This window comes from Aulostomus chinensis, chromosome 18, assembly GCF_037954235.1.
Source record: "Aulostomus chinensis isolate RoL2024-O1b breed Wild chromosome 18, RoL_Achi_v1.0, whole genome shotgun sequence".
Lineage (NCBI taxonomy): Eukaryota > Metazoa > Chordata > Actinopteri > Syngnathiformes > Aulostomidae > Aulostomus > Aulostomus chinensis.
Window position 1 is genome coordinate 6937917 of NC_141337.1, and position 16328 is coordinate 6954244.

At 39.3% G+C, this 16328-nt stretch overlaps 1 protein-coding gene across 1 annotated transcript in view; it reads left to right on the plus strand.

Moving 5' to 3' along the window:
* elfn1a (extracellular leucine-rich repeat and fibronectin type III domain containing 1a) overlaps positions 1 to 15670 on the plus strand; it is a 72118-nt gene extending 56448 nt beyond the window's left edge. The window contains exon 3 of the mRNA XM_086185154.1: positions 10079 to 15670. Coding sequence (XP_086041280.1) covers positions 10440 to 12812 — 2373 coding nt within the window. The 5' untranslated portion in view covers positions 10079 to 10439 and the 3' untranslated portion in view covers positions 12813 to 15670. The remainder of the gene's footprint in view (positions 1 to 10078) is intronic.
* Positions 15671 to 16328: the final 658 nt, after the last annotated feature.

Genomic DNA, 16328 nt, shown 5'->3' on the forward strand with positions numbered 1-16328 from the left:
TTTATTTCTCAGCATAGCCATCACCATATAAGGTGGTTGCCCCCATTTACCGCACTGTATCCCTTCATGCTTGCACTAGAGGGCTCAATCTGTGGCACCAGAATGTCAACCTCATTGCCTGATTGATTTGATTTCCTGTCAATTTATGGAAAACTCCATCTATTTTTAGGGAAATTATACAAATTATGTCAAAGCCTCTGTCTGGACAAGCAGCAAATATGCAGTCAAACACTGTAGCTCCATGAATCTATTGCTACCATCACTTTTCAATCCTCACCACCCCAGATTTAGTCTCATAGGTTTTTTGGGTTTTTTTTCTAACCACTATTAACCGGCCACTGGCTTTTATGCTCTACACGCTGAAAACACACCACCCACCATCCTAGACACCAACTATATGCTATTAACTTGCAGGTAGTGCTGGCGCTAACCGCTTTCTACTGATAACTCCCACAGGGTGAGTCAATTTATGGAGAGGTTCACCTTATGGCTCTATGATACACCGGGACATTTAGACATCCTTCTATATCTTTAATGGACCCATTAAATCAACATCATGAATGTGGACCAAATAAGATAAATAGCTTCTGTCTGCAGGATTCTGAGTGACTACAGGAGCTCGGTTTTAGTCATGGTATTTCACGCATTTAAAAGATGTACTGCTAGGCTTCGGTGGAACTGCAAATATAAATAAAATATACTGTAGATATAGATATATTCAAGATATATTGTTCGAGCAACACACTCTGCTCCATTTTTTAAATCGTACAGGTCACAGGAGGAACAAACCACAATAAATATCTGATGTCAGTGAGATTTTTAGCAGTAAGGAAATTATTGAACATGTCCAAAGATTAATAGCTGGTCCAACTAAACTACGAAACTACATGTGAAAATCCATGTATTCATACAGTTTTGCCAAAGTGACTTTTTAAATCTGAAATCACCACCAGCAATTCATCTAATAATGTAGGAGACAAACGGACCTTTAAGAAAATATAAATCCTTTTTGAGCTGTTTGTGTCCTCCATCCTAGTCTCGATGGTTACACACAAATGAATGTTTTGTAGTCATGCAATATCAGAAGTGTAGGAGAAGATGATAAGCCATGGAATCACAATCACAATATGTGCAAAACACACTTAAATCTAGGTCCCATTGTTTCTAAGTAGTTCAAGCATGTTGTTGTGTGGTTGAGACATGAATAATAAACCAGAGACAGCTCAACCCACAGAGACACACCAGAGGAGGAGAGGGCATAATTAGGCCATCCAAAGTCATCAGAAAGTTCGGCTGATTCAGGTTGCAAGGTGAAATTGTAAAAATTCCCTGGAAACCAAGAGTCTTGAAGATGCAGCTGATTGGAGTTCAACATGTCTCGGAGTCTTCTTTCTGGAGCGAATCTCATAGTAATAATGTGCTTCTCATAAATATGTCAGATACTCTGTCGGGTCAGACAGATATAAACATTCAGCACAGGGAACGGCTGTTCCTCAGCTTTTCAATCAGTCACTGAGGTAGGTTGAGCTGTCAGTCACACGCATGGTCTCTCCATTCAGCATAATTGAATTCGCTCCAGTCATTTTCGGGAGGTTAATTGTTGGGGAAATCCTAGACGAGCATGGTGAAGTAATTGACAAAGATAAAGAGGGCTGATCTTGTCAAGATTTGATCGATTCTCCAAATATCAGGAATTCATAATATTACAAAGGAGTGTCGGCTCATTTAAATCCACCTGGACAGCCAGTTTTCTGATATTTTCTGCCATACTCAGGGTTGCAGCAGGTTGCAATTTCATTTGACACAGTCAGCACATAAGATCATTGTTGGCAGATGTTTTGGCTCGGAGGCTAAAACAACGTGCCGACTGATGGTCAGTTGATGGCCTGGAAAATTGCATTTAAACCTTCAGGTGCTATTCCAGGTTGTATCTTACTCTCAAACTTACAGAATTAAATTAAACTTGACTTTGCTCCTGTCTCTTTGATAAATGCTCTCTACAGCTCACTCGTTTTTCCCTCCCGATCAGTATGCAACCTGTAAAGCTGAACCGTAACAGTTAGAATAGCAGTTTTTCATTAAATGTACAGAGATCACCACATTAACGCCGAGAAACTCCAGGAAGGTTGAGTTCTTGTTTTCTATAGGCTGTTTAATTCTCCTGCAGGGTTTCACTGATGTATCAGTGCAGTGTGATTCCATGGCTTATCATCTTCATAAGTGGTGTCATCCAAAATAGAGCTTTTAGTTTTATAATGAGATTTTTTGCTCACGTCTGAGCTTGAATCATACTAGGTCATGAGCCCGCTGAAGGACTCTTGATACACTGAAGAACAATAGAGGGAGATATTGGGAATTTACAAGAGATGGGAGGGTTGTAAGTCATTTAAAGTTTTACAAAGTATGACACCTATGAGGAATACCAAGTAGTTAGTGAGCTGAATGTAACTTTGCGGAGGCGCTTTCCAATTCAGGAGGCCTGTGCATATAATGGTATAAGCCCAACCTTTGCACTCAAGGCTTTAATTATCCAAAAGGGATCTATTATTTGACATTCAGCTCTAATGGATCATCAGCATTAATTGAAATCAACTTGCTCTTTGGCAATTGATGCCAATTAGCAAGAACCGACGCTAATTGGCAGCAGTAAGATGTTATTTGCCCTTTATTATTATCTGAACAAATGGGAAACCAAGAATGTTGAATGTGAAAGGGGAAACAGAAGGAAAAGAAGGATTATTTGTTATCTAATGCGTGCAACAAAAAAAAAGGTCATCCTTTGTCACCCAAATGTCAAAACACCTATATATTTATATTATAATATATAAAAATATTTGCGCTATAAATTGTCATTGAAAGTGTACATGATATCTAATTATGTCGCAATTATTAGTACACATATGAGCTTAACATCTGTTTAAAGACCTATAACATATTCATGGGACTGAATATAAATACAATAGTTTACATGTCATTCTAACAAATTTGTTGTCTTGTCATTTCATGGTGCATACCTCGAGCAGACTGGTTAAGTCACACTGGTTTACCGTTCGAGTGCTGCCGACACAATAGCGAATGGGAGTTTACGTTCATTGCTAACAGGCCTGTCTGCCACCTTGTAATCATGAGATCAGGACCACTGGGCTGAACTGACTGCCGGCTTCACCTTTGCAAATCACTGCAATGAGAACCACAAACAAAATGCTAAAGAATCCTTGTCTTTTCAGCAGAAAAATACAATATGTTTTATAGCCGTTTTGACAATGCTGTGGTTAAGGTCATGTTCGGTTTAAGCGCAAAAGCATTTGGTTGGGTTACATTAAAAATCCATGATTGACAACAGTTGAGAATGTCCCAACGTCTCACTAATTGACTTGGTTTAGTCAACAGAAAGATGGCTGAAAATATCCAGATCCTTGTTTCAACACAGCAAAAACTTGACGCAGGTGATCCTTTTGGTGAGACAAGGGTGTAAATTCCTACAGACACATTTTACTCTTCACCTCAAGACATTAAGGCTGTAGAATTCAGCCTTGAGGGGTCCAGTGTTCTACAGAAACGTCCCTTAATGAGACTAACAGGAGACATGGTAAATAAGAGCCCTGTCTCTTCCAGACTTTTGCATTTTTACAGGACTATTGTCAGACTGAATAATGGGACCACGGTCCTCCTGGAGGGTTGGGACTCGGTCACTTCCTAGGGGGACCACGGTTCAGACAGACATCAGTATGTATCACTCCTAACAATGCTCATACCACCTGGGCTGTCTTCTGAAAAACGACATCTAAACCCAACAGGTATATCAGTAAAGCGATGACATGTGCTGAGCTTTAAAAAAACAGTATTCAATGAAGACAGGACCACCGATGCTTTTCCAGGCAGAATCCTCACAATATTTAATATATAACTTTAATATCCACTGATATAACCCCAGCATATATGTCCTCCTTCTCTCTCTCACTCTCTTTCTCCCCAAACAATTCAGAACCTCAATGAGCACAATGTTTTCCTTACCCAAGAGAGGTATTTCCACTCAATTGATTTTCCACTTCTAGTTTCCCCATCTTTACTTTTTTCCATTCTTCCTAGCAAAAAAAAAAAAAAAGTGTCTGAATTTTCAATGACATCAAATAAAGGGCAGTCATTGGTATGGATGAGTAGGGGCCTCAGAGATTGAGGCACCTTCACTGCCACAAAGCACAAGATAAGAACCACCAGAGAAACAAGAAAACGCGGGGCTTCAAACTGTAAAAGCAGATCGTTTGATATCACCTTTTGTAGACACTTGGAGATAGAACAGAAACATTTTTTGTTTAGTATGCATGGTGAAACTGTTTGGACAGCCACACTGAAAAACAGAAGGAGACTTACAATCAGAGCTAGCCACTATGGGTGGTGGAGCTGCAGTCTGGGTGGTTTGCATGCAATATTCTGCTGTTGATAGGGAGGGAGATGCAGTAATTTGCCCTGAAGCACTGGTTCTTTTGGCGGAGAAGCACTCCAGAGGCTCACTCTGTAACAGGATGACTCCTCGGCTTCACGTTGAAAGACTTTGTCTGCAGCAGATAGATTCCCCATAAAGCTTAAAACTATCCAAGTGACACTTTTACAACCTCCACTTCAACATTCTCCCATAAAACCATCATCTGACCTATGTTTTCACTACATCCAAGGGACGACTGTAGGAGTCACATTCGGCACTAAAAAAATGTTTTTGTTTTGTTACATAAACTATTATAGACCTCTATTTATCTTACACATACACAGCTGCATGTGTGATTTGTAGCCATTTTCTCCATTAAAAAAGGAGCCAATGATTTACCGAGTTGAAGTGAAGTATGAACGGGCCCTGAGGAACTGGAACAGAAATGTACAAGTCTGTGTTTGAATCATTCTTCAAAAGCAGGGTTTCAATAGGTTATCCACAGAAGTGGAAAAGAAAAAGGAAAGCCTTCATTACCCAGCGCATAAAGCCTAAATGGAAAAGAGACTGTGGAATGGCTGCCTGTGTCTGATAGGGAAATATACTCAGCTCTGATGCCTTGGGTGTTCTGGCCTGCTGCACTCAGGGCTAGCACTGGACCATACAGATTGCTGCCATTATGGAAAGTGGGACTGTGGTGGTAGCAAATAGACCTAAGCTCTCATACGGCAGCTTACACTGCTTGCTGCGTTAGACTCATTTGTTGATCTGAATATACAGTATGGTAAGACGCGCATGAAACAAAGGCACTAACATTCATTTTTTGTTGTTGTTATTTTCTTAATTTACCTAAAAATTGAGGTTCCATAACTTGAAAAATACAAGTTTCTTTGAGTTTACTGTTCATTTATAATTAAAAAATAAATCAGTGTTTATAAATGCCGTCTTTTCTCTTCCAGTAAAAATCTTGGGTACTAATTTTTCATCCTGTTGCCACCAGATGGCACTATGACTAATCTGCTCTAAAGTGTGACAGGTTCTTCCTTCATCCATATTACACCCCTCCACTACGTTAGGGAAAATCATTCTCATAGATTTTGCAACACTGAAATCAGGACCTTCTCAGCAAGGCTAATAGTTTGTCCACATTCATCCTCGGAAAGCTAACCAGACATAGTTCGTTTGGCTGGCGTAAGTTACTTGTGGGGGTTGTTCATTGAGCGCTATTGGCTAAAGTAAATGCCAATCAGTCTTACTGGAAACATGTAGCACTCTGACATTCACAGGGCCTTGTAAAACCGCAGGCCTGTTTTTTTGTTGTTGTTGTTGTTGTTTTAGTTTTTGCCTTTTGCTTTTTGTTATTTCATACCAGAGGAGGAGTTATGATGGAATGAATGCAAAATATCTGTTTTGTCTTGCAAAAGCTGAATCTAACAAAAGAACCCTGCTGTAATCTATGCATGAGTTTCAGCGGTGAGGCAGAGAAGGAGTGAGTCACAAACAAAACACGGCCAATGCATTTTCAACCAAATGAGACTTCTCAGGTCTAACTCGAACCATTTAGCCACTAAAGGATCTTGTAGCACCGCTATGCTGTGAGCAAGTGGAGGTCAGGTTGAGCTCAGCTGAGCGGTATTTGTGATAAAGGTCAGAGACTGGGGAATAAGGGGAATAATAACAAGACACCATTTTCCTGTAAGAGATATTTTGCCTTGCCAGATATTCTGCAGAGCTGTATTTTTCATATTCATTTCATGGAACATTTGATTTGGAACCTTTTTCCTCCCAGGGGCTTTGAGAGTGCTCTTTTCTTCAATGCTCCTCAGCTGCTTCTCTTTTGTCATCATAAAGGTGGTTTTGTAATGGCAGCTTTTTTATTCTGCCGTACTGCCCTCCACCACAGCATGTATTGCTTTATGTGTACCCGAGATTTTATTTGATCATCTTACCAACCACCCACCAACAGCCAAACATTTCTAAGAAATTTGCGGAAAAAATAAATAAATTAAAAACTGCTTCTCCTCCGTAAAATTGCCCGTGCCTCCAAACGCAGCCTTGCCTGAAGAACAGAACGCTGCTGTTGTACATGTCCGCTACACAGAGGCAGAAGCTACACTCATTTGTGTGTGTGTGTTCATACAGACTGCCTTAAAACAAAATCTCAGAGGAAGTGTTTTTTAAATGAAATACATAAAAAAAAAAAACGCTAGCTGTACCATGCATGGCATTTACCACATCTGGACTTGAATAGGAATGAGCAACCGTGAATACATACCAGCCTAATCCTCCAAATGTATGAAACGCAAAGCAAACACAGGCTATAGATTCACATATAATCTCTTGGCCAGTTTAAAACTCCATGATCCACGAGATATGAAATATTCTGCAGCCTACTCAAACCTTTAATCACATCCAAAAAGTCTCGAGGATTGCTTGCATCTCCAAGCAGCAGACAAACAGGCCATTGTTTAGTGTAATTCCCTTTCTTCTTTTTGTTCTCGTTGATTCATTTTACCGATCATAAAGCATTTCTACAATCCAAAGGCAAAAATAGGTTGCAAATCAACAATATGTCAAACTATTTACTGACTACAAAATTGAAAATATAACACAAGTTTAAAACCTAATTAGACAATAAAAACTCTTTCAATCGTATATTATGATGGCTCAGAGACGTCAACTGCTATTGACATCAGGCCCATTTCTGACATGAAGATTCTGTTTGTATTATCCTAAATTGTCCTTAAAGCATATTGGAGTGTGTGAAAGAGAAATTTGTTATTGGGTGTTATTGTAGCTCATACATCAGGTGAGAGAGGTGAAATCCGTAAAAATGTTATTCTTTTTACAGATTTGATCGTTGGACGATACTAAATTGGACACTATTGGATCAGATAAGTCACAGAAACATCAGAGTCGTAAAATTCCATCTTGTTGCTGCGTTTCAAACTCAAAACCAGAGAAACAGAAGGGGATCACAAATGCCAGAAGGTTACGTTGTTTGTATATCTCCATGTATAATGAGGTCCCAGTCCATCCAGTCTGGGTTATTCTAGTGGAGTAACTTCACCAGTACTCCTCTGGGGTTCATGGATGTCTGTGCAAAACTGCATCGCTGACCATTTGTTGACATATTTTAGTCTGAACCAGACAGAAGGAACAATCGACAGATGACCAAGCAGCCGACCGACAGATGGCAGACACTAGCATCCCTAGAGCCATGATGACTAAAATATTGCCATTGACCTCAAACATGGATTCAGCAGGACAACACTGTCCTTTTGAAAAAAAAAAAAAAAAAAGACTGGTAGAGTGATAAATATTCCTGAAGGTGAATTAAACACACACACACACACACACACACACACACACACACACACAGGTCCTGCAACTGGTCCTCAGTCGCCACCAATCTTTACTAAGTGTGATTGCAATAAGCTAAACAAAAGTCTAAAAAGGTCAGATGACAGCAGGCTTTTCAAACTAAAGTACATTCTCTGTGCTATAGACTGTAACATCTATTCTTATCTAATGGTGTGATTATCCCTGTGTGTATAGCAATGTCCTTTAACACCCTAAAGCATCTTTTCACCCCCTGGGTCCTCCTACAAGGCGAACCATGCTGGCCTTTATCAGAATAAAACTGCTGAACGACTAGAGAAGAACAGATGACTACACACATCAATTCTTCTGGGTTTATGGTTTTCATTTGCTGTCCTTGATATGTGTTCTTCCAGAATGTTTTGATTACTGCTTCTACTTATGATACAAGCTACTAGAATGTTTTTGGGTATTTCTAATCTATACTTGATTGTAAGCAATACAGGTATAACCAAGCAAAAGACTCAAATAGATTAGAAAATAAAAAATGTTCAAAAAAAGAAGGTAATACTTGTTGGTTGCCGAACAAATGCCTCAGTGAGCAGAAAAAGAAATATGACCCTGACCATCTATGTTTTTAATGGGAAAAAAAAGTCATTTACCATCATCATTTCTGATCAAAACTAAAATATATACATATATGTTGATGTGCATGTGATGGAAGTAAAGAGAGAATAATTGAAAACCCCTTATCAAAAATTAATGTTTAATTTACTGTATTCAGTTCAAACAAAAAGTGTTAAATTCAACTCGTGAGCTCAGAATGATCAAAACCGTTTAAATAAATAATCAGGGTTTTTATTAATGCATTTCTGAATGTACCACTGCAGCAGTTAGTAACAGGAACTCCACAGATGAAATCCTTTCAGCGTTTCACAACAGCCGAGTTAACACATTCAGTCTCCATCTTTCAATGTGCAATTGCATATTCATACATCCACCTGCTGACAAATTCCTTCAAAATATCATGGATGATTTCAGTCCTTCATAAACCACCACAAATCTGTGCAGTCGGCAGCACTGTATTTTCTATTTCCTTGACATTTCCAACATTTCCAGAGCGTTGACCCTGATTAATTAACTGCAGTAATGACAGATGTAGTAATAGCTGACTGCACTCTGAATCTACTCCTCCATTACAGCATCTATTGACAGAACTATAATATTTACATTGTACTCCTTACAGTTTCCAAATAAGGGAATGAGTGCATGACTGCATACATGGGCATGTCCGTCGATTTCCAGAAGATAAAGATGTTTTAGGATTTCTCTATTCTTTGGTCAAGGTCTCGGTAGTGTTAAGCATTAAAAAGTTGGTCAGGAAAATATACAGGTTAAAGCTCCCACTACTGTCCCTTAAAATCATGTTATATTGCAATAATTCTGATAGGGTCGCAGGACACATGAGGATAAGTCTTAACCGGTGGTGGTAAATGTGAGATCCAAAGTTGAAAATGTAGACTCAAGAATCAAAAATCACACAGTTCCGAATTCGCTCGTTCTCCTTATTTTCTCTCTTGATATTAATTTTGGCCTCTAGGGGGCACCTGTCACTTAACTCAGGCGGAATAGGGCCCCACCACCTCTTATCGAAGCCCTCAATTACAACTGATACAGGCCATTTCATAGGCTACAAACATCTAAATCTTCTGCGCCCAATGTTTTCAAGCAATTTTTTTTCAATACCTCCTACATTAATGTGACCTCACGATGCCAAGATATTATTGATAGCCTGGACAAAGTCATGGTCATAGTAAAGAATTATTCTTTTGATTTATTTTTAGAACACGGGAGCTGCATCAAAGATTTTTGCAACATCGATTTGTTCATGTCAATGTGATCTTAACTTAGAATGCCTTCTCTTTTATAATCTAGTGTTCAAAAGACTGTAATTTGTGCAACTCAATTTTTTTAAGGAAAATCCTAAACACATTGACCCAAACTGTCATTTACCATCATCTTGTTTAATTGATTTAATGGCGCTTCTTAACTTTGGCCTCCCTCAGTTGCATTTGACAGTCCTCAGGTTAATGGTGTGAAAACGGGGACCCTGCTTTTCCCAGCCTGTCAAGTGGTAATTGGCCAAGAGTTTCCTTTAATAGCAGTCCGCCACAGGGACTGCAAACACCTCTTACATTGTGTATAAACATAATTGGTGGGGCAAGAACAAGGAGAACATGCAGTAAAACATTAACCAGAACAACATTTTAATGCATATGCATACAAATTTTCCCGATAAAGTGTAATTAATGTCATCTTATCTCTGTTTTGCAGGTTCTTCCTCTGTGCATACGGGAGGGACGCAAAAAAGAAGACAGTCAGTAAAATGAGTCCATTTAATGATGCTAGCCTCTAAGGATACAAGCACAAACCAACCTGAGGTGGTGAAATCTCTCTTAAGTATCACAACAAGTTCACTGCAGGCAAACCTAAATGAATGAAATTCAGTATACAGGCAGATTTCTTTTCACTGGTTCATGGGGACGATTCCATCCACAAATGACGAGGAGACAATTAAATGGATTGTCTCTGGCCCTGAAAGCAATTGAGCATCAGGCTGATTTTCCAACAAGATTGTCTCAGCTGCCCTGAAACCACAGCGGTATCACCCTCCTCTAATTTTCTGGCGCTGCACATGACTCTCAGAGAAGCACCAATGGCCTGCAGCTTAGGAATGGTGATGAGTGCCTTGCTTTGGTCTGTAGCCATTGTATATTTGACTCATGTTGGCAGAGTCAGTGGAGACTGCTGGTTAATTGAGGGCGAAAAGGGCTTTGTATGGCTGGCAATTTGTAGCCAAAACCAACCACCTTATGAGGCCATTCCACAGCATATCAACAGCACCATAGTGGACCTTCGTCTGAATGAGAACAAGATCAAAAGCATCCATTATTCTGCCCTTAGTCGCTTTGCCAACTTGACCTACCTGAACCTGACTAAGAATGAAATATCCTACATAGAGGATGGAGCCTTTTCTGCTCAGTTCAACTTACAAGTCCTTCAAATTGGCTTTAATAAGTTGCGTAACCTGACAGAGGGGATCCTCAGGGGTTTAGGAAAGCTGCAGTACCTCTACCTCCAGGCAAATCTGATTGAGACTGTGACACCCAATGCCTTTTGGGAATGCCCCAACATTGAGAACATTGACCTCTCCATGAACCGAATCCAGCAGTTAGACGGGTCCACATTTACCACTTTAACCAAACTTTCCACCTGCGAGCTGTACACAAACCCTTTCAACTGCTCCTGTGAATTGCTTGGTTTTGTCAAATGGCTCTCAGTTTTTCCTAACAGGACAAATGAGCGGATGGTCTGTGACTCCCCACCTGGTGTTTCTGGTTACAGTTTACTGAGCCAGAATCCTAACAATCCAACATATCGAAATGCTCTTCATATGCTCACTACGGTGTGTACTGATGATTATGTGACACCAATTTCTCCTATACCCACTGAGCAAACAACACCCCCGCCGGACTTGACACTCTGTGAGTTAGAGGATTGCCCCTCAGGTACAGAACCAGACGGCATTACCATCAGTACAACCTACGAGGATGTGGAAGTGAACCCTGTTATGAAATTGAAGCAAGTATCGAACACGGGTGCCACCATCACAGTTCAGATTCCTCACCCCTACAAAAAGATGTACATCTTGGTTCAGTACAACAACAGCTTTTTCACAGATATTCAAAACCTGAAGGATACAAAGGAAGATATTGAACTTAAAAACCTCAAGCCCCACACTAACTATACATACTGTGTTGCTTCAATTCGTAATTCTCTACGACACAACCACACATGTCTGACAATCACCACCGGCCCCTGGAAAGGAAAGAGTAGAGATACGAACAATGCAACTGCTACTCACTATATTATGACTATTTTGGGCTGCCTCTTTAGCATGGTCATTTTTCTCGGGGTGGTGTACTACTGCTTGAGAAGAAAGCGTCAGCAAGATGAAAAGCACAAAAAGGCAGGAAGCCTAAAGAAAAATATAATGGAACTTAAATATGGTCAAGAACTGGAAGGAGGGACTATTTCTCGCATGTCTCAGAAGCAGTTGTTGGCTGGGGAGAGCATGGCACGTATGCCATACTTACCACCTGGAAGTGAAATGGAGCAGTATAAATTTCAAGAAATAAGTGACACTCCTAAAATGATGAAGGGCAATTATATGGAGGTGCGAAGTGTGGACCACCATGAACGCAGAGAATGTGACATGGGAATGCCTGGGAACAGCCAGGGGTCAGTGGCGGAGATTTCCACCATCGCGAAGGAGGTGGATAAAGTTAATCAGATCATCAACAACTGCATAGATGCTCTAAAGTCAGAATCCACTTCTTTTCAAGGGGGGAAATCTGGAGCTGTGTCTACTGCAGAGCCTCAGCTTGTGCTGATATCTGAACACCCGCAGAATAAATCTGGCCTTCTGTCCCCAGTATATAAGGACAGCTACCACCATTCCCTGCAGAGACATCGGAGCTCAGATGTCTCGCCAAAGAGGCCCAGCACTGCCACAGGAGGGCCAATGCGAAGCCCCAGGCCTTATCGCTCTGAATCCAAGTACATAGAGAAGACTTCCCCAACAGGAGAGACCATCCTCACTGTCACACCCGCTGCCGCCATCTTGAGGGCCGAGGCAGAGAAGATCCGCCAGTACAGCGACCATCGCCACTCCTATCCCGATGCTCAGATAGAGGAGCTTGAAGGACCTGATAGCCACAAGTCCTCCATGTTGGAGCCCCTTACTCACTCCCGCTCCAGAGACTTAGCGTATTCTCAGCTGTCATCTCAGTATCACAATCTAAGCTACTCCTCCAGTCCTGAGTACTACTGCAAACCTTCACACAGCATCTGGGAGCGATTCAAAATCCACCGCAAACGGCACAAAGATGATGAATATATGGCGGCGGGCCATGCGCTACGTAAGAAAGTTCAGTTTGCCAAGGATGAAGACCTGCATGATATTTTAGACTACTGGAAAGGTGTATCAGCCCAACATAAATCATAACCCCTTTAGAAGTTTTTAAATGGACCACAGACATTGCCGAAATGACACAAGAACCTCATCAGTGGATACTTCCATATTTAAATCAACTTCTCTTTTGACTGTGAGGAAAATGGGGTGCAGATTCTTTAAATTTGTCATATTATGTAAAGCATTCATTGGGGAAATCTGTTCCAGAGAAAATATATTGCTAATTAATAATATATATGTTACATTGGATTATAGGTTTTTGGGTATCGCATGGCCAAGTCCTGTGACAGTGGATTTGCTGTTGTGTAATATGAAACTACTATATGAAGATATGTCTATTTGAAACCTCAATATTTTTCGATGAACTATCTGGACCCTACATTCGAAAAGGATTTTGTTCCCTGCATATATTTAATTCAACAAAACTATGTACAGATATGGTTTTCTATATTTGCTGTGTAATTGAAAAGGCTGTCGAGTCAGGTTGATCAAATGGAGCACTGTTCATTTAAAATATCTTGGTGATAAAGAACAGCATGTCCCACTTGGAACCTGTCAGAGCATTTGGCATTTTAACCGTTGCCGCCTGTTTGTTTTTTTATTATTATTTTCTTTGAAGCTTTTACATGCTTTTATGAGATACAGATGGATTCAGTTTTTAAAGTCTACTTAATCACACTAAGCAGTATTCATCAGATGGCATCTGATAGAGGCATCACATGCTGCAATGAAGGTCTCGCTCATCAGTTTAATGAACCGTAATTTATAACGTTATTACCAAAGCAGAAAAAGCTGAAATGTTTACAATATTTCTGCACGGTCTGGGGGTTTAATGAAAATACTGCAGCAAATCCACGTCTATCTTTCTTTGTATCAGTTACTCTTTCAAAAGTGGAAAAGTATGGAGCGTGAGAGACAGCTGTTCTTTCCCACAGGAGAGCCCGATGGATGAATGTAACAGATACTTATTCTGATATGTCTATGGCAGCTTTTATGTATATTTTCAAGGAAATAATTATTTATAGCTACTGTGTTGTTTTTTTTCTCCTTCGCTTCAATGTTACTTCCAGTGTATTATATTGCATAATGTCTGATCTGATAAGTGCAGGAGGAGTAGTTTATTATTCAGATGGGCCTTGTTGCTTGCTGAGAGGTTTTGTTTTATTTTCAACTGCTAGGCTGTTATATCTTTTTTGTATATTATGAAAGCAGATGAATATCAACATGCTAAAGTAAAATTTGAGAATGTGAAACTGAATCCTCTGACTTACTGGCTGTGAATTTGTATATTATGATATTTTTGGGAGTAAATATAATGCTTTTTTCCTTTGTAAGGTGTTTACAGAGCACTCGTGGCAAATAGGCTCATGACGATTCATTAATGAGAATGAAATGTGATTAACTTATTCAATCAACTGACTACAATAGGGTAACTTTAAATGAATGTCCAATAAAGACATAAATTAATACCACAATAAATAAACAGCTTTCCCTAACTTCATATAACAATTTTTTTTTTTTAAGCTTCCAACTTTTTGTTTTTTTCCCCAACCAAAAAATAACAGGAGTGCACACCTCCACTAAGGAGACATCAGATTCCAGGTGTCTATTCCAAAATCTGACATTTGTTGATTGTGGATTGTAGATTTACTGAAATTCTATATTTTTTTTCCCAGTCTCATCAAAATCCATTCACAACTTATCATACAAACAAGTTATCAAGTTATCATACAAACAGACACAATAACCGCAATGATTCCATCACATCCTTGGCAGAGGTAATTAATCCTTTTTCACCAACCCTGGGCTACTTGATGATGGCACTTAAAAGACAGAATCTCTCACTGTTACTCATGTATCATTCATACCAGTTGTTTTGAATGTTACTTTGATCAAACTCTTACATTTTACACTATTGCGGTAAATCTACCAGCATTTCTTCAGTTTTGTTCACATGACATAATTTACATAGTCAAAAAAAAAAAAAAAGTTACATAACTTCAGGGCTATGGAGGAAATTACATTTTCAACACTTAGATATTAATGAACGAAAGGGTGAACGCAGGGCCGACATACGGCGTGTGGACTGTGGGTTGAGGAGTAGCAGAATCTGAGCTGACCCAGAGGAAATGGATTCATCTGTTGACATATTTCACTCATATCTTCATTTTCCGTGATATAAAAGGAAGGCTTTCTTCTGCCCCTTTGTTTTACTTTGATATTATAATGTCAGGTCCATTGTAAGTGTGTCGTGACGCTGTTATTATTCATTAATGTGAAATGAACCATTCATGAGCCTGATGTGAATGTGTTGTGTAAGCACCTTGTGAAGCGTTAACCTGGTTGTCTGACTTAATATTTCAACCGCCTTAAGATTTTGAGAAATGTGTACAAGTGTAAATTTCCTTTGTTTTATTTCCAATGTTGATACTGTTGATAAGTCTCCATTTTTTTTATAACGGCATTTCAGTCAATTCTGAGAGCGGTCAGATTTGTAGTTCATTTAGCTATTTAGCGAGATGTTTTTATACTGCATATTGTAGCACTTGTGTATAATAAGAGTTTAAAGTGGTGAGAAAACCTTTAGAGAGATCAACAGTTGTTGTTCAAGTGCATCAAAAACAAACAAGAGCACAAAAATGTGTTTTTTTTATTTTATTTCTTAAAACTCTGTTATCTGCTTTCAGACAAAGTACTGTGAAATAAAGTTAAGGGTGCACATAAAGTATAAACTCAGCATTTTTATTATGACTTTTATGCCTTTGGAGCTACTATACTTTGGCAAAGAAGATTAATAAATATAATCCATGACTTCAACATAATGAAGTTTTATTTAAACATTCAATTATTTAGCAAAAAATAAAAATCCAACAAAACCTGCTTGCTCCTACTAACGTCCACCATAAATGAACAAATGCATGCAGGTTCAGCAAAATTTAATTTGGTCATCGACACAACAGCACCTTTGTCTTGCCACTGAATTACTGGTCCCTGTTTGTTTTTCTGTTCTACATATTGAAGCAAAATTATGTGGTTTTGTTGAACACGAGCGGCTTCTGTTGAAAGAGGAGGTAAAACGGAAGATGCTGGCAGAGGTGGCAAAAGTGCACACATTCATTACTCGAGTAGAAGTATGGATACTAAAAAATCAAATTGAATACTACAATACATAAAATGAGGTGTTGATTGTGTAGAAAAACAACAAATAAACATAAGGTAATGCATGGTTATTACATATTGATGTTCTGTTTGTCACGCATCAAAAGCACAATAACAATCCTGTTTTGTTTTGTTTTTTTAAAGAAAGGCATAGAGAGTACAGAGGTGTATTAAAATGTACACAGCAAAAGTAAAACCAACAAACCTGAAAAAGTAATTAAAGGTCTCTGGATGCTGGTCATCAACACCTGTACCTATGAAACTGCAGCAAAAAGCTCGTGTTGCTCTGACTGAGTGACTGGCAGTTGGTACTGTAGAGGTCTTGCTTTTCTCTCCAACATCCCTCATAAACACCCTCCTTTCTTCACCTCCGACCTGATTTCTCTACTG